Source organism: Eretmochelys imbricata, chromosome 16, assembly GCF_965152235.1.
Source record: "Eretmochelys imbricata isolate rEreImb1 chromosome 16, rEreImb1.hap1, whole genome shotgun sequence".
NCBI classification, from domain to species: domain Eukaryota; kingdom Metazoa; phylum Chordata; order Testudines; family Cheloniidae; genus Eretmochelys; species Eretmochelys imbricata.
The window spans coordinates 25,543,750-25,568,364 of record NC_135587.1 but is presented as its reverse complement, the minus strand read 5'-3'; the positions used below and the strand labels follow the sequence as shown (position 1 = coordinate 25,568,364).

General features: G+C 43.1%; 1 protein-coding gene across 3 annotated transcripts in view; it reads right to left on the bottom strand.

Annotated features, from left to right (window-relative positions):
* Nucleotides 1–24,119, bottom strand: part of GOLGA1 (golgin A1) — a 34,259-nt gene extending 10,140 nt beyond the window's left edge. Inside the window, exons 1-17 of one of the 3 annotated variants that reach the window (XM_077836006.1) lie at nt 23,991–24,119; nt 21,539–21,855; nt 19,204–19,294; nt 17,534–17,608; nt 13,581–13,678; nt 12,781–12,813; nt 10,842–10,970; nt 8,365–8,534; nt 7,709–7,820; nt 7,472–7,567; nt 5,875–6,000; nt 4,737–4,832; nt 3,400–3,495; nt 3,153–3,248; nt 2,658–2,810; nt 2,259–2,354; nt 829–918 (exon numbers count right to left, since the gene is read on the bottom strand). In XM_077836006.1, coding sequence (XP_077692132.1) covers nt 829–918; nt 2,259–2,354; nt 2,658–2,810; nt 3,153–3,248; nt 3,400–3,495; nt 4,737–4,832; nt 5,875–6,000; nt 7,472–7,567; nt 7,709–7,820; nt 8,365–8,534; nt 10,842–10,970; nt 12,781–12,813; nt 13,581–13,678; nt 17,534–17,608; nt 19,204–19,294; nt 21,539–21,673 — 1,692 coding nt within the window. In that variant the 5' untranslated portion in view covers nt 21,674–21,855; nt 23,991–24,119. Of the gene's footprint in view, nt 1–828; nt 919–2,258; nt 2,355–2,657; nt 2,811–3,152; nt 3,249–3,399; nt 3,496–4,736; nt 4,833–5,874; nt 6,001–7,471; nt 7,568–7,708; nt 7,821–8,364; nt 8,535–10,841; nt 10,971–12,780; nt 12,814–13,580; nt 13,679–17,533; nt 17,609–19,203; nt 19,295–21,538; nt 21,856–23,048; nt 23,524–23,990 lie in introns of those variants that run through there. The other 2 variants (XM_077836008.1, XM_077836007.1) reach the window with 2 other exon arrangements.
* Nucleotides 24,120–24,615: the final 496 nt, after the last annotated feature.

Here is a 24,615-nt window from a genome sequence, read left to right as displayed (position 1 = left end):
AGAACCCTGAAGAGGTGGTTCTGAAGGCTGGGTTCAGTGAGACCTGCACCATTTGCTTAGCTGACAACACACAGCTCCCAGCAACAAACAAGCATTGGCCTACGTTGTCCAGTAACACTTTTCTAGACAAAATAACTTGGACTTGACAGTGGGTTCTTGAATGCCAAGTTGCCAGCACACAGCAAACATTTCTGGGTTAAGTTGGGACCACCTTCTAACAGCATAAACAAGGCTGTGATCCAGTAGAAAAAAAGGACTGCAAGAAGTGTATTGTGATGCTTACGGAAAACTGTCAAAAAATGGAGAACCTTAGCACTGGGCTCTCAGCTAGCCTGTAAGCCATGTGTTCCTATCACTGGCCCCTAGCCCTCCCTCTCCTCTTCAACTGCTTAATATACTCACCTGCTGCATCCTGCTGTAATCTCTGATCCTGCAAACGAACACTTACGCACATACCTAACTTTGAGCATATGCACAGTTCTATTGACTTCAGGGGAACATCTCACATGGGTAAAGTTACACATCTGTGTAAGCATTAACAGGAAGTCCTTAGACTGGAAACTTTTTGGGGTAGAGACTCTTCCTGGATGTTTGGGGCCTAATCCTGATTTGGGCCCCTGGGTACTAGGATAATTACTAAAACAGGGTCCAGACTGTTTTGTGTGGATTAGGGCAATCCAAGGGTTCAAGCAATAAACCTACCTGATGAAGTGAGCTGTAGCTCACGAAAGCTTATGCTCAAATAAATTGGTTAGTCTCTAAGGTGCCACAAGTACTCCTTTTCTTTTTGCGAATACAGACTAACACAGCTGTCACTCTGAAACCTACCTGCTGCTGTAATTCCTCCCTTTGTTTCCGTGTTTCTTCCAGTGCTTTGGCAATTTCGACACTGACTGTTTCTCTGCTACTTAATTCCTTCTGCAAACCAGTGATAATTCAATAATTACTTACGAGGAGAAAATTCAGTATGAAGCTTTCACAGGAACAAGACTCAAAGCCAGTGGTTTCTCAACTCTAAGATCCAAATCCATTAACAAATGGAATTTATAAGTTATTAGCACACACAGTAATACCATCCCTCAAATCAGACTTCTTGTTAAGTCAATGCTAACTTAAGACTGGCAGGGAGCCCATTTCTTGGAACTTTTCACGAACTCAGGCAATTGCATTCAGCTTACCTAAAATCTAACACTTTTTTGGTTTCTATTGAAGTAGTCCGTCAGTCTTCACTGCTCTTCCGCTGAAGAATTGTTGCCACATCCCACTCCAGAGGAATCTGCATTTCAGTGATGGGTGAGTGACCCCTAAGCGTTAGCTGTAGTGGTTTGGGATTCTTTTTAAAATATATGTGGACGAGAGGATTGATACTGGCACCATTTTTGCATTGGCACTGCTGACAGGAGCACAGTTCTGGTATGCAAAGTCAAACCTGACCACCACATGAAATGTTTCATACCTGCCAATTCCACTTTTTCTTTTCTCAATTTAAAAAGACACCAACAAGGAAATAGAAAAGGAGTACTTGTGGCACCTTAGAGACTAACCAATTTATTTGAGCATAAGCTTTCGTGAGCTACAGCTCACTTCATCGGATGCATTCAGTGCTCAAATGCTTATGCTCAAATAAATTGGTTAGTTTCTAAGGTGCCACAAGTACTCCTTTTCTTTTTGCGAATACAGACTAACATGGCTGCTACTCTGAAACCTAACAAGGAAACGACTCCCTCCAGTGGCCAATTCTTAAATTCTACATCGCACACACGAAGGCTGATATTTAATGTTCAGAGTTTTCTATGAGATTATAATCTTAAAGGAGAGAAGGTTTAGGCTTTAAATGACTGAACAGGGTTTTATTTAGTAGTCAACTAATTTAGATGCAGTAGCTGTTAAAGGAATGAAATGATGTATTGCTAATACTATTCTATGCTTTTCTTCGTGCTTTTCTTCCTCAGAGGATTTCAAAGCTATTCATACTTGACAGTATCCCTTTAAGTACTGGAATGTATTGTTTATGTCAGTATTTAGTAAGACCTAAGCATTTTGTGTCAAGAAAGTACCAGCCATTGGAAATGCATCTTGAATGGTTTGTATTCTGTGTAGGATTTTACTTCCAGAGGAACGTGTGTGGCAGTAATTAACCATGATCTGAACCTAATGTGGCTTTAAGTATGGACAAGAGGGTACAGTTTGCCATTAGCTGTTTATCAAACTTAGTTCTTTACTCAAGCATAGTCATCAACACACAGTTAGGCCCATACCTTTAGTCTTTCCAGTTCAGACTCTTGTTTTTTTAAAGAACTTTCATATTCTTGTCTGCTTTCATTAAAATCTTCATTTTCCTGTTCCAACTGGCTCTGTAAAATGGAAATATCTTGTGTGCCAAGAACCAGTATTTTAACATTTACAGTGTAAATAAATATCCATACACCCCACCCCCAAAGAGATATTGATTTATGCATATTTCAGTGCCTCTGAACATTGTTGCTTGGAGAAAGATCTTCACCTTCAACTTCAAACCACCACAGTATGAACAGCTTTGAACCTGCAGTTATATATGAATTTAGTATTTTCAGACAATACACAGAAGGGTTACAGGTGATGCCAGAGGCAGAATCTGGGGATTCAATATCCCTCTAAAGAACGGTTTCTATACTTACTATCCTCTGTTGAGAAGTTGTTTTATCAAACTCTCGAGCTGTTTCAAGGACAGCTATTTGAGCCTCCAGCCTGCTAATCCGTTCCGCACACTGATGCTTTACAGTTGAGATATGCTGTTGTAATTTGCTGCTCTCAACCTCTAGATCTGTTTGCTTCAGGAAAAAACATTACTGTAAGTTAACACTATATTAACCCTATGGTTACTGTGGAGGGCACAGTACATGGAGCTTGCAGTCAGAGTCAGGCATAACTTCATATTGCTCATCCCCATCCTTATCGCCAAAGAATGACAATGCTATGCTTTATTTCTGTGGCCATCTGGCACCTACCCTCACATACAAATACATTTACTCATCTCGGAGCCAATGTCGCAGTATTAGCAGGAAGAATTCTGACAACTGCAGCCTTATCAATAATGAAACGGAACTGGTTGTCACTGAAAATGGTGGAGACTGCTTTAGCATGAGTAGCCTGAGTGATTAGAGGATTCTCACCAGCTTTTGGATCTGTAGTTCCCTCTCACCGATTTCTTCTTTGCTCTTCTCTAGTGCCCCATTAGCAAGCTGTAGTGCTTGTTCAAGTTCTTTCAGCTAAAACAGGAGAGTAAGTTACTCCCTTGTCCATAAAGATGGATATTACTGGAGAGCAGCACATAAAATAGTAATATGGGGTAGCGAAGGAACTAGCCGAGGAGGCTAAACACAGAAACCCTTAGACTGCACCTTTCAGGAAAGGGCCTACCTGGCACACGTTGCTTTCTTTAAAATTCTTCAGAAACTCTTCTCTCTCGCAGAGTGATCCCTGTGCTTCAGTTACTTTGCTGTTCAGTTTAGTGACCTAGCAATAGGAATCAAAATGTAAATAAATTAGATAAGGGAATGTGTCATACCATGGCCCCTGCCTCAGACGCCCTCCAGCGGCTGGCTGTGGCATGACAAGTGCACCTGCTTCCCTCTGTCCTTTATTCACCCATGCAAAGAAACTTTCCCTCTCAATGACAAAATCGAACTCTTTTATTCATATAAAATGCCAAGTCCACAGGTTCCTTGTAGTAAAAACAGTTTCTCCCAACCCCCAAAAGTAAAACTTGACTACAAGAGCTCTTCAATCCCAGTGAAAGGTCACTGGTTGCCCGGTCACCCACCCATTAATCACTCTATCAGAACTCGGTTATTCCCATTCCAGGGCCCCACCCTCAGAGGTTCAAGACGCACTTTTCTACCACAAGTCTCTTCCTGGAGCCCAGAGTCAGCCCCTCACTTGTAAGTCCTACCCCTGCTCAGGGGAACCTCCCTCCAGGACCAATCCCTTTTTCCTGGGCACTTTTCACAGCCCCCAGAGCTCTCACTGCAGTGCTACATTCCCCAGGCCTCCTTGTCTGTGCGTCCTACCCCCGCTCCTGGGGGCCTCCCTCCAGAGTTAACCCCTTGCTTCTGAGCCCGGCTTACGCTGACCACTCTGGCTCTTCCCCTTTTCCTAGGGACCACTGTACAAGTCTTCCTGAACCTTTGCAGGGTTCCCAAGCTCCAGCCAGTCCTTCAACTGTTTTCCTCAGAACTCATCACCTGCAGCTCACTGTTACTACTCTCCTGGTTTCCTGCAGCTCTTTCCTTCAGACAACTCTCTGCTGCTCTCTCCTCTGCGGGAAGGAGGCTCTGATAGGCCCCTTCCCATCTTCCTTCAGGGACCTAGAAGGGTCTAGGGCACAGGTGCCATCTTTTAAGCAACACTAGGGGTTGGGTGGGTGTGGGTGTGGGAGAGTCAGTCAACTGGCCAGTCACCAGTGCACTGGCCTCATACCTCTAAAAGGCCAGTGTCACCCTGTGACGGAAGGGTTAGTATGAAATCAGGCTACAAAATCTCTAGGTAAAACACACACATGGATATGGTAAGATAAGCTTTCCTTTCAAAGCTCAATGTTCTATTCAGTCTCACATCTTCTGAAAAAAAGATTGAAAGGTTGGCAATTTGTATTGGGTTTTAAATAAAATTCTTTGGATGCTAAAACACACCTAATCCATCCAGACAGCCAAAAGTGCCAACCCCACCGAGTGCATTGGTGAAGGAGGAGGAAATACCTGGGCTTCCAGTAGGTTCACAGTCTCAGCATGATTGGTTCTAGCTGTCAATAGCTGCTGTCTGGTGTCATCCAGTTTCTGCTCCAGAGCAGTTTTCTGAAGATTAACACACCATCACAGATCATACAGGGGGACTCAGAAGTTTTATCTCTAAAAATTGATTTTATGGTGAAGTCATGATGGCCAGAATCTAAACAGCAGTTACTAGGACTTGTAACACACCTTTGCACCTAAGGGCTGACACTGAGTGAAGCTACTGATCACTACCGCACAGCATTTGTACTGAAAATGGGAGACCTGAAGATGCTTGACTGAAGTCCAAGTTGATGTAATCAGCATCTGTGACCAACTTCAGGGAGTCAGAGAAACTACAATGTTGCAACAGAAATACCTCCTCTACTGCCCTTTAGAGCCACTGTGCTGGGACACTACAGAACACACATGCAAAGGGTAAAATGTATACTGGCTGTAGCATTTACTCTCTAAAAGGACATTGTGCTGCCTCTGCAAGTAGCTTTCAAACTGGACTTGGATTTGTTTAAGCCAGGTTCATTTACTAGCTGTATCAGGCTAGGGTGCTGTGCACTGCAGGCGAGTGCTATCAGGGAAAAGCAGGTGTCCCTGTCTGCAGACCTAGGCTGGGGGAGCTTGCCTCTGTTCAGAAACAATATGGTATATCAGTGCTGCGGAACGGGGTCAGGAAGTAACGGGAGATATTGGCTGTCCTCAGTTCCCCTATGTGCTCTCTCAATTTAGAGCTATTTCTCATCAGTGCTTGGGTCTTAGCTCTGTGGATACAATGGATTGTTTGGACTTTGCTTAAGAGTGCCCAGAGTTCTTTCCCATGTGCTTTGCAAGCCCTTTCAGCAACTAGAGCACAGGAGAGGAGGAATATACATTAGTGTTAACTCTTTGGTTACTGGTATTATGGCTTGCAATCTGTGTGCTACACTCACTAAACACATGATCTTGAACACAGTTGAGCAGGTCTAAGATTCCATCCAGCAGGAGCATAGTGCAAATACACACTGGAGGAACAGAGGCATATGCAGGGTATTAGATATTTCTTCCATTACATGACAGATACAGTAATAGCCAGACAGTTCTTAAGGGATTTAAAGCAGTCTAAAAATGTTACCTCTTTGAGTAGCTCCCACACATGTTCATCCCCTGAAAAATTCCCTTCTAGTCTCTTTTCCAGGGAAGACACTTTTTCCTGCAGATGTTCAATGAGTTTATTTTTCTCATCAACTTCAACAGTCATCTGTTGGAACAAAAAGCCAGTGTCATCTTTATAGCCAAGCTCTTAGTATATAGTGGTTTCACTTGGGGGGGAACACACCCGCCCCCACAAACAGACGTCAAAAAGAAATTCTCTTTTATGAAAACCACCCTATGTTATCTTAGGGCATGTCTAGGCTGGGGAAGAAAAAAAAAAAAAGGACCGACCCACGGCAGCGAGTCTCAGAGCCCGTGTCAACTGGCTTAAGAACACGGGGCTCGTGCTACAAGGCTACAAATAATATTGTAGACATTGAGACTCGGGCTCTAAAACCCGACAAGGGGTAGCTCTCAGAACCTGGGCTCAAGCCTGAGTGTAAACATCTACACTGGAATTTTAGCCCCATAACATGAGCCTACGTCCGTTAACCCAGGCTCTAAGTCCTGCTGCCATGGGTCTCTTTCTTTTTTTTCTTTTTGGCAGTGCAGATAGACCCATAACAGCATTAAATATATACAAACGCAACTTGAAGCTAGGTAAGTAAATAGATTACTCCCCTTTTCAGCGTTGTGGCTGCCATTTCTGAAGCGTCACTGAATCTACCCATCCATTCAACACTGGCCTACATAAATTTGTATTTTAATTATTTATTAGACCTATATAAAACTTATTGTCCCAAATAAAGCATAAAATAGAGAATGTATTTTAATATCTTGAGTTGGGATTTCTATAGGAAGTGTTTGAAATAAAAATGTAATCTAGAAGAGAAAGGTCATTTTAACTATTGCAGTTCTACCAATCCATGTTATTTGCTTGGTCCATTCAGCCTTTCCATTACAGGTCTGCAATTTTATTACTTCCATCTGGAAAAATTATGCAGTATGGACCCATAATTAACTTACTAAGTTGTATGTCCAACAGAAGCTAGATTTTCTTGTGATGATTTCTGGATGTCTTTGGTATTAATATTTTGGACTTAGTATGACTATTGCCAAAGATTTCTCCGATACCTTCCCTCAGCGCTTCCCCAATTTGTTAACATTGTCCACAGATAGCAAAGCTCCATTATGCAAGCTTCTTGAATTTATTCACAAGATTGCCAGTTGGGGTATCCTGGCTGGCAATTCTCACACATTTACCCCACTTTCCAGGCATTTATAACTCTCCTGGTGATAGTCCTAAATAGGGCGGAAACATGCTATAAAGGTACTTACAAAAAATTAAGTCTCGCTCCAAGATTACATTTACTAGCTTTGTGTGTTTTTACCTGCTGGTAGCAGGTCACATGCCTAGTTCATAATTCAACTGAGGAAGTTAATATAAAAATCTCTGCTTAAACAATTCAGGAGCTATGTTGCACTGCATTCATGCCTTTCAGACTGATTAAATACAATCCTCCATCTCAGGTGTGGGAGCTTGGGAACACTAAAACCTAACCAACTTCTGAGTGCCCTCAGATCACACACATAAGAACAGCTATAGTGGGTCAGACCAAAGGTCCCCACACTTTCACCTTTAGTTTGTGTTGTTCATATTCCAGTTTGAGAGATTCATGCTCCATCTGTAAAGTTTCCAATCTCTTCTCACAACCAGAGGCAGCAACTCGAGCCTATGGCATATAGGAAAATAGTTTTCAATGCCAAACTCAGTTTTTACGAAGCAAATGTGAACAAACATTTCAATGAAGGTCCAGTTTGAACTGTCGCATGAACTGACAGAAAGGAAGGTTTCACCAATTATCTCAGCTTACGTTTTGCAAGTCTGCTGAAAGATGCTGAATGAAGGTTTGTAGCTCTTGTCCTCTCTGCTCCAGGACAGTGATCTTATTTTCTGCATTCGCCTCAGCTGCCACTAGTTCATCCCTTCACAAAAAGAAAAGCAAAAAGAAAAGGAGTACTTGTGGCACCTTAGAGACTAACCAATTTATTTGCGCATGAGCTTTCGTGAGCTACAGCTCACTTCATCGGATGCAGTAACTCAAGCAGAACGCATCTGCCAAGGGAAGGAGGATAGACTAAGAAACCTATGATTTGTTTCTAATCTTAACAGCAGCCATTCTGGCCTGGAACAACTATTCACAGGAGCTTAAAACTAAGTTACTGCATACTCCAGCACTCATAACCAGGCGGAAGAATGGTAGTGACTGATCACAGAGAACTCTGCTAAGTGATCCAGGTTGCATACAAACAAACCAAAAGTTCCAATTTAACTGTAAAAGGGTAGGTTTAGCAAATTAATTAAATAAATAAATAGTGTATTCTTTGTCACACACTAGTATGCAAATACTGACTGAGCATTGCGCCTACTGTACATGCAGACCCTTCGAGGGGAGCTAGAGTTAAGTGGGAAATAAATCAGAATATCTAGATATTGCTGACAGACTCCTCTACCCCACCACACACACACCTCTGTGCTTCCAGCTCTGAGTCCTGCTGCCGCAACTCTTGCACTTCATTGCTCAGAAGCGAGGACAAGTGGTTTGTCACCTGCAGCTCTTCTTTAGCACGGGTTAGCTCTCGACTGCATGCCTCCAGCTCCTGTTCTGCTCTGCTTAGAGACTCTTCCTTTTTCAAAAGCTGAATATTAGAACATTATCTTTGACAAAGATGAACTGATACAGTTAATAAAGGCTTCTGAAGGAGGTGTCTTGCTCCCTTTATCAAAGTTATAAGATAAATTAGATTAAATTTTACAGAGAAAGCTGAAAATTCAGTGCCAACTGGGAGTTTACATGATATTGCATGCAGACACATAGTGTAAAGAGTCTAACCTTCAGTGAATTAACAAAAACAGTAGAACCTCAGCGTTACGAACTGACCAGTCACCATAACCCTCATTTGGAGCTGGTAATATGCAATCAGGCAGCAGCAGATACAGTAATATGCTGTGTTAAAGGTAAAATACTAAAAAAATAAAGGGAAAGTTTAAAAAAAAGAGATATGACAAGGTAAAAAAACCTCTGTTCTTGTTTCATTTAAATTAAGGTGGTAAAAAGCAGCATTTGTCTTCTGCACAGTAAAGTTTCAAAGCTGTAGTAAATCAATGTTCAGTTGTAAACTTTTGAATAGGGCTATTGATTAACAGTGCAATTAAAACTACGATTAAACAGAATACCAACTGAAATTTATTAAATATTTTGGATGTTTTTCCACATTTTCAAATATAGTGATTTCAATTACAACACAGAATACAAAGTGCACAGTGCTCACTTCGTATTATTTTTATTACAAATATTTGCACTGTAAAAATGATAAACGAATAGTATTTTTTGATTCACCTCATACAAGTACTGTAGTGCAATCTCTATCATGAAAGTGCAACTTACAAATGTAGATATTTTGTTTTGTTACATAACTGCACTCAAAAATAAAACAATGTAAAACTTTAGTGCCTACAAGTCCACTCAGTCCCACTTCTTGTTCAGCCAACTGTTCAGACAAACAAGTTTGTTTACGTTCACGGAAGAGAATGCTGCCCGCTTCTTGTTTACGTCGTCACCTGAAAGTGAGAACAGGCATTTGCATGGCACTGTTGTAGCCCATGTCGCAAAATATTTATGTGCCAGATGCGCTGAAGATTCATATGCCTCTTCATCTTTCAGTCACCATTCCAGAGGAAGTGCTTCCATGCTGATGATGCTCATTAAAAAAATAATGCATTAATTAAATTTGTGACTGAACTCCTTGAGGGAGAATTGTATGCCTCCTGCTCTGTTTTACCCTCATTCTGCTATACATTTCATGTTATAACAGTCTCGGATATGACCCAGCACGTTTATTTTAAGAACACTTTCACTGCAAGTTTGACAAAATGCAAAGAAAGTACCAATGTGAAATTTCTAAAGATAGCTACAGCACTCACCCCAAGGTTTAAGAATCTGAAATGTCTTCCAAAATCTGAGAGGGATAAGGTGTGGAGCATGTTTCGGAAGTCTTAAAGAGCAACTCTCCAATGCGGAAACTACAGAACCCAACAGCCAAAAAAGAAAATCAACCTCCTGCTGGTGGCATCTGACTCAGATAAGGAAAATGAACATGTGTCAGTCCGTACTGCTTTGGATCGTTATCAAGCAGAACTCGTCATCAGTATGGATGCATGTCCTCTGGAACGGTGGTTGAGGCATGAAGGGACATACAAAACTTTAGCGCATCTGGCACGTAAATATCTTGCGACGCCAGCTACAACAGTGCTATGCGAATGCCTGTTCTCACTTTCAGGTGACGCTGTAAACAAGAAGGAGGCAACATTATCTTCTGCAAATGTAACCAAACTTGTTTGTCTGAGTGATTGGCTGAACAAGGAGTAGGACTGATTGGACTTGTAGGCTCTAAAGTTTTACATTGTCTTGTTTTTGAGTGCAATTATGTAACAAAACAAAATATCTACATTTGTAAGTTGCACTTTCATGATAAAGAGATCGCACTACAGTACTTGTATTAGATGAACTGAAAAATACTATTTCTTTTGTTTACAGTGCAAATATTTGTAATCAAAGATAAAGTGAGCACTGTACACTTTGTATTCTGTGTTGTAATTGAAATCAATATCTTTGAAAATGCAGAAAAGATCCAAAAATATTTAAATAAATGATATTCTATTATTGTTTAACAGCGCAACTGATTGCGCAATTAACCTTTTTGAGCACATGGTTAACCTTGTTGAGCACTCTCCTGCTGACAAAGCTGCTGCTGCTCGTTGGGGGTGGAAGTTTTGTCACCTCTCTCCTGCCGACAAACAGCAGCGACACTGCGTGCCTTTTAATGACACAGCTGTAGCAGCGGTGTCACTGAAAGGTGGATAGTGCAGACAAAGCCTTAATGTTTAGCCACCAAGTAGTATATATTCTAGAACCAAAAAGAAGAGAGACTATAAAATAATCTCACCATGTGTTTGACTTTGGCCAGTTCCTGCTGTTGAAAGCCCTCCAGTTCATCAATTTCATCTCTCTTTTGGAAAAGATTCAAACTCTGCTCCCTCATTTCTTGTAACTGAGCTGAAAGCATCTCTTTTTCCTATTGAACAACCATCAAAATTAAACAAGGAATCCAAAATGTCTGTCACTCAATTTCAGGTCAGCAACGTATTAAATTAAGCTTCTTGGGAACAGGATCTTGTTTTATGTTTATATCTGCAAAACACCATGCACTCTTACGGTGCTATATAAATAACAGACTTCTTGTATATGTATTTTTAGAATGCATGTGTCTCAGTAACCAACACAGCTTACATTACTGAACTTTGGAAACTTTCAGGACTGTGCTGTGAACAAGACAAATAACTTTCATTTAAGAAGAAATTATATAGAAAGCTCTTTACACCCACCATTCAAACATGCCGTGATAGGCAATTAATACTTGAAACACTTGACAGCAAATCTAAACATCTGTTTAACACTTCTATTGTAAAAGATGCCTGGAGCAGAGACTGCTGGACAGCTGGAACAACTACAGCAAGAATGAAATCCTTTACGAAAAATTACTGAAGTGGAACTAATTTCTGCTATGATGCTGACAACACAAGATTGAAGTCAACATATGCCTGTTTTTGGACAATAACTTTGCAATATGGCCATGGCTGCACTCACGGTTACAGCTCTTTTGGCAAAGACTACTCTCCTTTTTATAACGAAGATACTTTCTGGTAGTGAAGCGCTTCACGTCAAACCCCCAGTGGGGTAGGTGACCTCAACAGGGAAACTGGTATTGCTGTCACACTTATTTAATTTGCACACATCCGTGGCTGTGAGCCAATAGGATTTTTCTCCAGCCAGATATAAATTCCCTTATGCGAGTAAAGCTCTGGTCTATAGTTATTACAGTGATCACCAGCTACTTTGGTGACAAGGCTAGAAAGGCTCTTAACAAATCTCACCAGTCAGTGCTACACAGAAAAATAAGGGGAGCAGTAATAAAGTCATTCCGCAGCTCTCTGTTGAGCAGTTGCCATAGCAAATGCATATAATATTCATGGCAGGAAATGAGCATCAACAGCAGACAGCAAAAGTTAAAGGTCAACTGCAGCAGCACACAAAGGAAGAGGGAGCATTTGCAAGTAGCCACTACATAGTCTATACTAGTGAGGGTTTTGTTTATACAGTGCCAAAAGAGCGCTAAATGCTTCACAGACAGGCATGAAGACATGGTCACTGTCCCAATCAGTTTATAGTCTGAAAATAGAAGATTTTGCTTTCTTTTTTTAAATGTATCAGCTTACATATAAAGATCTTCCTCACCCCAGGACCACTCTGCTCTCCCTTTCACCACAGAGGGATAAGAGATTAAATCAGTTCCTGGCATACAGAGCGATTTTGGAGTCCCTGACTCCCAATCTCCATGATCAGACCACAGAGCTCTCACACTGACTCTGAAAGGAATAGCTGCGAGACCTTAGCACTCACATCTCTCTGTCCCTCAGCTGTCGCCTCTGTAAAATACGGATGATAATGCCTCAGCAGCACGGGATTAAATTAGTAATACTTGAAAGTGTAAAGCAAGAAATGTAAGTGCTATCTCAACCCTCCACTAACAAGACACAAGCCATCTGGGTAAAGGCTGAGCTTTTACATCTATGCTGGCTGGTGTGCCAATCTTTCATCTCGTGCTTGCGTCTGAAGTCTGTGATTTGCTATTTCCTCTCCAAAACTAGTTCCAGGTTTAACTTCTGTGGTGATGAAGTGGAGAATGAAACATGACTATCAGGTCTCACTAAGAGACCAAGGGATCAGATACTCTCGATAATTACATTTTCTGTATAACCCTCTGCTTGCCCAGTCCCAGTCTGCGCGTAGCCCTACATTTAACAGAGAGATCAAAGGAGACTTGCCTTTTCAAGATGAACCAACTTTCCCCTCCATTCCTGCGAAGGGGAAGGACAGAAAAAAGGGCAAATAAAAATCTAAACACCAACTTTGAAATGCAACAATAAATGTGACTGAAGGTATTAAAATTAGGGTAATTGTTATCAAATGGAATGAGTAAAAGTAGAATTAACCAGAGAGGATTTTAATATACCAGTAAAGCCTAAGACAGGTTCATTTATGACATCAGAGCATATCTGCTCTATGCAAACAAAAATGCATCATCTACAGCAGTGGTTCTCAGCATATTTACCATGGTGGGCTGTAGAGGCAGCTCTCTCTGCGTTATGTGGGCCACATTCACATGGTATTTATGCTACCTGTATCGCCCTAAGGATGTCACATGGGCTGCAGCTGTGTGCTGATTGGACCGCAAGCAGCCCACAGGTTGAGAATGACCTATCTACAGATATTTTAATTATGTGACAACAGAGTTGTACCTAGACAGCAACTGTGAATTTGAGTTCACATTAGACTTTCACAAACTCTTTTGAAGTAAAAAGAGCGAGTGCTGTACGTTGTCTCAGAATGAACTGTCGGCAACACTGACCCTTGCACCATATCCCTCTTCTTTTCCTTCCACCCAGATAAGAATAAATCAAGGTAGTCTCCAGGCAGGAGACTGCTTGTGACACAGGCAAACAAATGCTGCATCTCAGCAGTGATTCTCCAGTACTACAACATGTTGACTATGCCAAGATCACTGCACTCAGAAGCCTCCCACTATTAGTCAATTGTTTCATCATGTCAACCTTGTGTTTATTACCTGGTCCTTTTTTTCTAATGCCAAAACCATTCCTTCAGCCATCTTTGCTCTGTTAGCCTGGTAAGCCTCATTCTGCTCCTGAAATTTCTTCATGGAAGCTGTCAGAGAATCACTAGTTAAAAAGTCAGGGTATGCAAATGCCCACACTGTGTATTCACTTCTGTAAATATTGTAGGTCACACTAAAATTTAGAACCACCGTCAAGATGGTCAAGCCTCCCTTTATGTGCGCACAATGCCTAGCACTATGGGAGTGCTACCACAAACAACAAAGATATCAGTAGAGCTGCATCTGGACTGCAATAATTCTATAGATTTTTTTAAAATGCCAGTCATAAGTTCAGCAAAAGTGCTTGCTGGTAACTGTCAGTCTAACAGCAAACAAATCAGAGCTGCATTGTTCACTATAAATCAGGCAGAAAGTTGTGTGCTATTTTTACAACCAATATGTACTCAATATGAAGAAAGAAATGGAGTACTTGTGGCACCTTAGAGACTAACCAATTTATTTGAGCATGAGCTTTCGTGAGCTACAGCTCACTTCATCAGATGCATACTGTGGAAACTGCAGCAGACTTTATATATACACAGAGAATATGAAACAATACCTCCTCCCACCCCACTGTCCTGCTGGTAATAGCTTATCTAAAGTAATCGTCAGGTTAGGCCATTTCCAGCACAAATCCAGGTTTTCTCACCCTCCACCCCCCCACACAAATTCACTCTCCTGCTGGTGATAGCCCATCCAAAGTGACAACTCTTTACACAATGTGCATGATAATGAAGTTAGGCCATTTCCTGCACAAATCCAGGTTCTCTCACTCCCTCACCCCCCTCCAAAAACCCACCCCCATACACACACACAGACTCACTCTCCTGCTGGTAATAGCTCGTCCAAACTGACCACTCTCCAAGTTTAAATCCAAGTTAAACCAGAACATCTGGGGGGGGGGGTAGGAAAAAACAAGAGGAAATAGGCTACCTTGCATAATGACTTAGCCACTCCCAGTCTCTATTTAAGCCTAAATTAATAGTATCCAATTTGCAAATGAATTCCAATTCAGCAGTTTCTCGCTGGAGTCTGGATTTGAAGTTTTTTTGTTTTAAGATAGCGACCTTCATGTCTGTGATTGCGTGACCAGAGAGATTGAAGTGTTCTCCGACTGGTTTATGAATGTTATAATTCTTGACATCTGATTTGTGTCCATTTATTCTTTTACGTAGAGACTGTCCAGTTTGACCAATCTACATGGCAGAAGGGCATTGCTGGCACATGATGGCATAAATCACATTGGTGGATGTGCAGGTGAACGAGCCTCTGATAGTGTGGCTGATGTTATTAGGCCCTGTGATGGTGTCCCCTGAATAGATATGTGGGCACAATTGGCAACGGGCTTTGTTGCTAGGATAAGTTCCTGGGTTAGTGGTTCTGTTGGGTGGTATGTGGTTGTTGGTGAGTATTTGCTTCAGGTTGCGGGGCTGTCTGTAGGCAAGGACTGGCCTGTCTCCCAAGATTTGTGAGAGTGTTGGGTCATCCTTTAGGATAGGTTGTAGATCCTTAATAATGCGTTGGAGGGGTTTTAGTTGGGGGCTGAAGGTGACGGCTAGTGGCGTTCTGTTATTTTCTTTGTTAGGCCTGTCCTGTAGTAGGTAACTTCTGGGAACTCTTCTGGCTCTATCAATTTGTTTCTTTACTTCCGCAGGTGGGTACTGTAGTTGTAAGAAAGCTTGACAGAGATCTTGTAGGTGTTTGTCTCTGTCTGAGGGGTTGGAGCAAATGCGGTTGTATCGCAGAGCTTGGCTGTAGACGATGGATCGTGTGGTGTGGTCAGGGTGAAAGCTGGAGGCATGCAGGTAGGAATAGCGGTCAGTAGGTTTCCGGTATAGGGTGGTGTTTATGTGACCATTGTTTATTAGCACTGTAGTGTCCAGGAAGTGGATCTCTTGTGTGGACTGGACCAGGCTGAGGTTGATGGTGGGATGGAAATTGTTGAAATCATGGTGGAATTCCTCAAGGGCTTCTTTTCCATGGGTCCAGATGATGAAGATGTCATCAATATAGCGCAAGTAGAGTAGGGGCTTTAGGGGACGAGAGCTGAGGAAGCGTTGTTCTAAATCAGCCATAAAAATGTTGGCATACTGTGGGGCCATGCGGGTACCCATAGCAGTGCCGCTGATCTGAAGGTATACATTGTCCCCAAATGTGAAATAGTATTGATGACATCTTCATCATCTGGACCCATGGAAAAGAAGCCCTTGAGGAATTCCACCATGATTTCAACAATTTCCATCCCACCATCAACCTCAGCCTGGTCCAGTCCACACAAGAGATCCACTTCCTGGACACTACAGTGCTAATAAACAATGGTCACATAAACACCACCCTATACCGGAAACCTACTGACCGCTATTCCTACCTGCATGCCTCCAGCTTTCACCCTGACCACACCACACGATCCATCGTCTACAGCCAAGCTCTGCGATACAACCGCATTTGCTCCAACCCCTCAGACAGAGACAAACACCTACAAGATCTCGGTCAAGCTTTCTTACAACTACAGTACCCACCTGCGGAAGTAAAGAAACAGATTGATAGAGCCAGAAGAGTTCCCAGAAGTTACCTACTACAGGACAGGCCTAACAAAGAAAATAACAGAACGCCACTAGCCGTCACCTTCAGCCCCCAACTAAAACCCCTCCAACGCATTATTAAGGATCTACAACCTATCCTAAAGGATGACCCAACACTCTCACAAATCTTGGGAGACAGGCCAGTCCTTGCCTACAGACAGCCCCGCAACCTGAAGCAAATACTCACCAACAACCACATACCACCCAACAGAACCACTAACCCAGGAACTTATCCTAGCAACAAAGCCCGTTGCCAATTGTGCCCACATATCTATTCAGGGGACACCATCACAGGGCCTAATAACATCAGCCACACTATCAGAGGCTCGTTCACCTGCACATCCACCAATGTGATTTATGCCATCATGTGCCAGCAATGCTCCTCTGCCATGTAGATTGGTCAAACTGGACAGTCTCTACGTAAAAGAATAAATGGACACAAATCAGATGTCAAGAATTATAACATTCATAAACCAGTCGGAGAACACTTCAATCTCTCTGGTCACGCAATCACAGACATGAAGGTCGCTATCTTAAAACAAAAAAACTTCAAATCCAGACTCCAGCGAGAAACTGCTGAATTGGAATTCATTTGCAAATTGGATACTATTAATTTAGGCTTAAATAGAGACTGGGAGTGGCTAAGTCATTATGCAAGGTAGCCTATTTCCTCTTGTTTTTTCCTACTCCCCCCCCCAGATGTTCTGGTTTAACTTGGATTTAAACTTGGAGAGTGGTCAGTTTGGACGAGCTATTACCAGCAGGAGAGTGAGTCTGTGTGTGTGTATGGGGGTGGGTTTTTGGAGGGGGGTGAGGGAGTGAGAGAACCTGGATTTGTGCAGGAAATGGCCTAACTTCATTATCATGCACATTGTGTAAAGAGTTGTCACTTTGGATGGGCTATCACCAGCAGGAGAGTGAATTTGTGTGGGGGGGTGGAGGGTGAGAAAACCTGGATTTGTGCTGGAAATAGCCTAACCTGACGATTACTTTAGATAAGCTATTACCAGCAGGACAGTGAGGTGGGAGGAGGTATTGTTTCATATTCTCTGTGTATATATAAAGTCTGCTGCAGTTTCCACAGTATGCATCTGATGAAGTGAGCTGTAGCTCACGAAAGCTCATGCTCAAATAAATTGGTTAGTCTCTAAGGTGCCACAAGTACTCCATTTCTTTTTGCGAATACAGACTAACACGGCTGTTACTCTGAAACCTGTCAATATGAAGAGAAACACATTTTTAACTGTACAGCTTTTTACACTCCATCTGCATTCAAGGCAGAACAGTTTTAAATTAAAAAAAGGAAAAAATAAAAGTACGTACAATCCTGATGCTTTTCTAATGCAATTTCAAGCTTCTCTTTTATCTTCTGCAAGTTTCGGACCTGTTCAGCATAATCTTGGGTGAGGAGGGAGAAGCAGCACAGACCAGGAATGGACAGACATTAGGGAAAGAAATTTAAAAAAAATTTTAAAGTGGTGAGTGGAAAATGACAATGATTTTCTTAACTAGAAAATCATTCCTGTTAAGGAAAACTAGGCTGACCTTAACAATGAACACCACAAGCAAATCATTCTACCACACCATCCATGGGGTAAATGGTCGGTACAAACAGAAGGGCCTAATTACACTAAAGACAGGGAAAAGGCACTAAATCCAGCACAAGAAAAGGGAACATTGGCTACAGCAGAATGTGGTGACAAGCACGAGGATTTGGTTTGATTTCTGCTTGTGAAGAATCGCCCCAATGAGATAAAGCGAAGGAGGGTCGGAGAAATCCAAAAGCAGTTGATTTCCTTGTTCCATATTACACCTTACCATAGCTGTGCAATATTGCAGAGATAGTGCATTTTGGCTAGCTGCCCTGCTTAGCCAACAGTATCACACTCTTCCCTTTAAAATCCAGGTCTTAATGATACAGAAGAGGCAATGAAAGTCATATCTGCTCAAAAAATGGCAGAAATACACAAACAGGCCAGATTAAAGGAAGAAAATACCTTGAACAAGTGTATTTAGAAGCCCACAGGAGGATTTGTTTACAGATCTTGGAGTCTGGTCAAAGTTTCAGGTATTTGTAAAACTTCTGTCTCTATGGCAGCTAAGCATTGAGACCTCAAATGCCCCTAACAATACTTAGGGATTATTCCTTTAGGAACAGGTGAGCACTTTACAATTCCAATTGCACCATAAGCCTCCTTTGCACTTTCCATATTTGAGAGCTGAGCAGGGGCCTGCCCAGCCCCCAGTTCACATCAGAACAGCCTTGAGGCTGCTCTAAGTTATGCTTTGTTTCCTATGACCCCCGGGAAGCAGAAGATAGCAAAGGACATAGTGCATTCTAGCCATGCCCCAATCTACTCCCTACGCACAGGACTGGGAGCAGAATCTCTTTGCCAGCTATGCGCCAGCCAGGGAGGACCCCATTACGGGGACAGTCTCCAAGGGTCATTTCTGTCCAGTTTAAGCTGCATCAAGATCCAGGCCCCCATCCCCACTCTTCCCTTTTCAGGAAGGCAGGTCTTTTTAGACCATTAGTCTCTGCCCTGAAAGAGCTATGTCATCTTAAGTACTGTACAGTGCTGAACACCAGGGAGCCCTGACCCTAACTGGGGTCTCTGGATGCTACTGCAATAGTAAATAAGAAATCAAACTGAGGACTGGAGGGTTCACATCCAAAAAGAAGTGTTCTGGTTGGAGCATGGGGACAGAGAAAACTATACTGAACATTTGGGAAGATCACACAGATGTGCCAAGAGAACAGCAGGAAGACAGGAAGTCATAAATCTTTATTTCTTATTTTAACATTCTGTATGGATTTTGTATTGATTGTATTGTACAGCTCTCAGATGCTGACCAACAGGCTTATTATAAATGGATTAAATACAAAGTTAGCTAGGCTAACAAAATTCCTTTTGTAAATAAAAAATATATAAGCATGAAGGAAAATATTTCCCAGCATTGTAAGTTATCGTTTACATACTCAGGAAACATACCAGATAGTTTGGCCTCCAGTTTTCTTATTTGTTCATTTCTTCTAAGTAGCTGGGATGAGAGATCTTCTCTGGAGCTGCTTCCATCAGAGGCCTTGGCAGGTTAGAGAGAGACAGGTCTGAACTACAGAAAGAACAATCCTGCCACACTCAAATTTTAATGACTGCAAACATTATAAGGACTAGAAATAATTAATGGTTTCCTTTTTCCCATAGAAAGGAGAACAGATTTACATATTCTACTGGCTAAGTCAGTGCATACGGCACTTGGGAAGAAGAAAGAGGGTTTAAATGTCAGCTCTGCAACATGGGCCTGTGACACAGAATACAATATTTTTGAAAACAAATAGTTGCTGAAAACAAGTAGCTCAAATTACTGGACTGACCATGTAATAGGATGACTGGAAAGAGGTAAATTAAGCCACACAGGTTGGAAGGTTCCCAGCAGGGGAGAGGATGAATAGGTAAGTAGCAGGAAAAGGGAAACTGTAAACCTTTCATCTGGGATAAACAGTTTGCAAACACTGATACAATGTTAATTTCTGACAATAATATTCATTTAGTTAGTTTTTATTCTCTACAGTCCTCTTATTTTTTGCTTGGTATGGAAACAAAATTAAAAGCAATTAAGTGCCTACTGCTAAAGCATAGAATTCTTGAAAGATGAACAACAAATCCTGAACTGTTACACATATTTTATTGTATGCAACGTAGTTGTAGCTGGGTCATTCCCACAATATTAGAGAGACAAGATAGTTGAGGTAATAGCTTTTATTTATGGCTTATTACAACAATCTGTAACCCACTAACCCCCTCTTTTTGTCCTATGACTGCAGAGATGTTAATGGTCCACTCTGCCTTGACTAGTCCCTTACAATATACGCTAACTACTTATGCTAAACAATCGGTTCCACCTTGCGTTTAGCTGTGATGCTCCAAGTACCTTTCCCAGGCCAGGTCTATACTACAGACCTATACAGGTATAACTACATCGCTCAGGGGTGTGAAAAATCTACACCCTTGAGTGACAGTTACACTGACCTAACCCTCTGTGTAGACAGCACTATATCGATAGGCGAGCTTCTCCCGTTGATATAGCTACAGCCTCTCAAGGAGATGGATTAACTATGCCGATGGGATTAACTCTCCCATCAGCAGAGGAGCATCTTCACTTAAGTGCTGGGCAGCTGTGCCGATGCAGTGTTTTAAGTGTAGACCTGCCCCAGACCAGAAGAAGAGCTGTGCATGACTAGAAAGCTCATCTCCCTCACCAGCAGAAGTTGGTCCAATAAGAGACATTACTTCACCCACCTTTTCTCACATACATTTTAATGTCTCCCTCCACCATAGTTCTTTCTGTTCTCTACACCAGCAATGCAACAGCCACAATGTTTCTCAATCCTGTATCAATTGCTATGTGAAAATGAGCTGAGTGCGGGTGGGGGGAATGAAAAACGGAGTGTAGTAACCACAGTATTTTCCCATTGACTATTTGAGATCAAGATTTCCTGCCTAGCTCAGCAACCCATGTCTACGTGGTTGAGATTCAGAAATATTTTACAGCATCCCTCCTTGGGAAAATCTCTCTATTTTACACATGATGGAATGAAGATACAGGGGAACCTGCTGCTCTACAGCAACACAGCATACAGTAACTGCAGGTTCTGAAAGTGATGCTGCTGTACAATCTAATCCAGGGTTTGGGTGACATAAAATCCTCCAAAAGGCATGACTTTCAGCCAAAGCACTAACAGGTTTTATTTAATTTATACACACCTAAAATTATTAATATATAATCTATGTATACTATAGTTTCAAATGAAAAATTGTTTATCTAGACATTCCAGTAACAACCTACAAGTTTTTCCAATGCTACACAAACAACATAAGCATCCTATGTAGGTATGTAAACAATATGCCTGACCAGTAACTGCACCAGAACCCTAAGGGGTTAACAGAGAATCAGAACACTACAATCTAAGACTTGGATTGCTTTCTTGTAATCTTCAGCATTACATTTACATACAGTATCTTGTGTTTTGCTGTAACATTGTTTGTTATTTTATACCTTAATTTGCCATGTTCTGCACTTAGAATAATTATGTAATTTATATTCTTAACATGAAAAAAATAATTATGTTTAATATTTATTCTCATCCACTAACACTTGACTATGCTTACTTCAATTTCCAAAAACTATTCTGATTAGAGATACATTTGCACATCACACATCTCTCTCTGCCATGCACTTGGTTTTTCAGTCAGTCAAGATTCTTGCGAGGCTTTTTGTAACCTTGTGTTAAAAATGCTGTAGTAAAATACAAAGTACAATACTTACAAAGTCATCTCCAGAATCTGCTCCCACAGATGTGATTGACTCTTTGCTGACTGATCTGGGAATTCTGGCAGCCCCTCCTGGCCGAGGAGCAATTGCTGCTTCCTCTGCTATCTTTTTCTTCAGTTTCGCAAACATTTTACTGCAGCTGCCGTTCTATGGCACCTAAAGAGCCCGGTATTTTGAGACAACTGTTGCCAAATTACACAGTTGATAAGTTTGATGCTCTATTTAAAGTTCCAAAAGTCAAGATTTAATTTTAACTCAGCCAGTTTTACTCCTGTTCCAGTTTCTTCAAAGGGCTCATGGCCTAACAGTGCCTGTGAATCAAAGAGAGATCAAGTTTCAACACGAAACCAGACAATAGACTGAAACCAATACAGCATTAAAAGACATTTTTATTACCCTTATTATAAAAGGTTCATATCTGTCAGACTGCACAATTAAATTTTTTTTAAAAAATTACCTACTGAATTGAGCGGAAACGCTCAAATTTGTTATCATTAATTGTCAGAAGTGGATTTGGAATTATCACTGGTGACAAGTTATGCAGATTTCTTCCCAGAAAGATATTTAATTTACTTTGTTTACACAATTTTCCTTAGCAAAGCTGTGGATAAGAGGCAAGAAGTTTGGTGAGGGGAATTTTCTGTCAACTCCCCAGATTGCATTTCCTCATTTTGATGGAAACAAAGAAATTCTTTAATTTTGCTGTTCAAATTTAATATTTTCTGTAAGTATTATTGCAAACACTGTACATTTTATTAACTTGAGACTGTTATGCTCTGGTTCAAAGCGTTACTGCACAGTTCCATGTTTATAATCTCAATAATCCCAGCCAAATATTGCTTAGATTTTGTAATGGCTAATGCTGTGAACAAAACATGTGATGTGAGAATAAAGTTGGGTTCTTTCTGGGTCATTCACACTGGTAATTTCTCAATGTTTTCTCATAACTGTTTTGGCTCTCTAGAGCTCACAGGAATAAAAATTCATTTGCAGTTATTAACTACACTAATCAAGGATCCTAGTAGGAGCATATTGACATGACAATGATAGACACACATCTCACAGTAAATTTCTCTCTTGCTTCCCACTTCTGGTGTTTTGAGTTCTTACTATTCCCTTTGATGCAGGGAATTATTACTGAGTTCTGCTAAACTCTAAATTTGGTGGCTCAGTTTAGAGGACCTAGCAATTGGAAATAAATCTTTCCCCATTTCTTCACCTAAGTTTTAAGCAATTCTACAGAAATTTGACAATATATTCAACAATTCTGCTTTGCAACAATTCTGCAATGTCAACTTTCTCACATATTCTTCTGCTAATTCATCTGTTTGTCTTGTGTTTTGAGGAAAGTCCTAGAAGAGCAGCACCTACTGTCATCATTCAAGTGTCAAGTAGAAATACTGAATATTTATCACACTCCTCCACCCACCAAACCCTTGTTTAACAATCCACTGATTTACCACGTTGACGTGCAACCTCAAACAAGTCTTTGTTCTCAACTCACCTGGAGGTCCCTCCTCTATGCTCTTACAACCCCTTCTAGTGTTGAAAGTAGCAGCGTAATCCCACTGTGAAATTAGCATTCCAAGTAGTGACATGAATACAATTAGTTACTCAGAACTCTCCTGCTTATTTTGTATTAATTACTTCACTTCCAAACAGAGTTAACATCACTTATTCCAGCATAAGGAGTCCACAGAGGGACAGTTATTCCAAAATGTCCTCCCTGTAGACAATGCCAAAGAGACCTGGAAAGAGCTTTGGGCTCCTGTAGTTTCTGAAGTTCCACGCAGTGCATGGGGACCATCTGGACTGTGCACCTTACACCGGGTCATGAGAGAAGGTGGAAGGAGAGCAAAGCAGAGCCGAATGGCTCCCTCGTAGGCCAAAAGAGGCTCCCCCAGGCAATGCGCTGCAAAGCCCTCCAGCTGACAATCTGGAAGTCAGAGACGTTTCCGGGGTGCTCCAAGAACGCCTTGTCCCCTCACCGGGCCTGGGCTCCACCCCCCAACACGCACCTCCCGCCCCACCGGGGCTGGGCCCCACCTCACCGGGTTCCACCCCTGCCCCAAACACCCCCGCCCCCGGGCCCCCCGGGCTCCACCCGCCCCCGGGCCTGGGCTCCACGGTATTATTGCTTCCTCAGCAACGTGGCCCATGGACACGGCGGCCGCGACTTCCCCTTCCAGCTCCTGCCAGCGGCGCCCCACGAGCCCGGCTCCGGAGCGGTCCCAGCCCCGCCCCCAGCCCCGGCCCGCGAGCCGCCTCCTCCTCGGCAGCCCCTCAGCAGCCGCGGCCGCGCTCCCCGGCCCCTCAGCAGCCGCGGCCGCGCTCCCCGGCCCGCCCGGCCCCTCAGCAGCCGCGGCGCGCCCCGCTCAGAGCGGCCGGGGCCGCAGGGCGGGGCCCCCAGCCCCTCCCGCACAGGGCGCCTCAACGTCTCACTCACCGCGCGGCCCCGCGGCCCCTCCGCCCATCCCCCATCGCCCCCCACCGGCGACACCGCGGCAGCTGCTTCCGGAGCCGAAGGTGACGCTCCCAACACCGGGAAGGAGCTGTCAAGGCGCCAACCCGGAAACATAACTCAGCAGCCGGAAGTGACGAGAGAAAGCGACGTGGGGAGAGGGAGTCCGGCACCAGGCGCATGCGCACCGCGGGGAGTGGCGGGCGCACGGGCCGTTCCTCGCCGCCCGGGCTCGAGCCCTCCCCGTAGCCTCGTTCCCGGCTGGGCAGCCGTTAGCCCCGGCCCGCGCGCCGGCCGCCAGGGGCGGGGCCGACCCGCACGGAGCTGGCGGCGGCTAGACCGTGACTTCTGCGGTTCCGTGTCCCGGCCTAGCTCGGAGGAGCGCCCGCGGCAGGCCGCGCCGACCCCGGGGGCCGCCGGCAACCGGGGCCCTGCCGCCCCATCGCGCCGCTAGAGGAGGAGGAGGAGGGCAGGCGGCAGGCCCCGGGGGTGGGCGGGGGAGGCGGCAGGCCCCGGAGGCCAGGCCAGGCCAGGCTGCGGCTGGAGGATTAGACGCCGCTGCTCGCCTGCCTCCAGCCTGGCCTCTTCCGCCCGTCCCCGAGCACGGTCC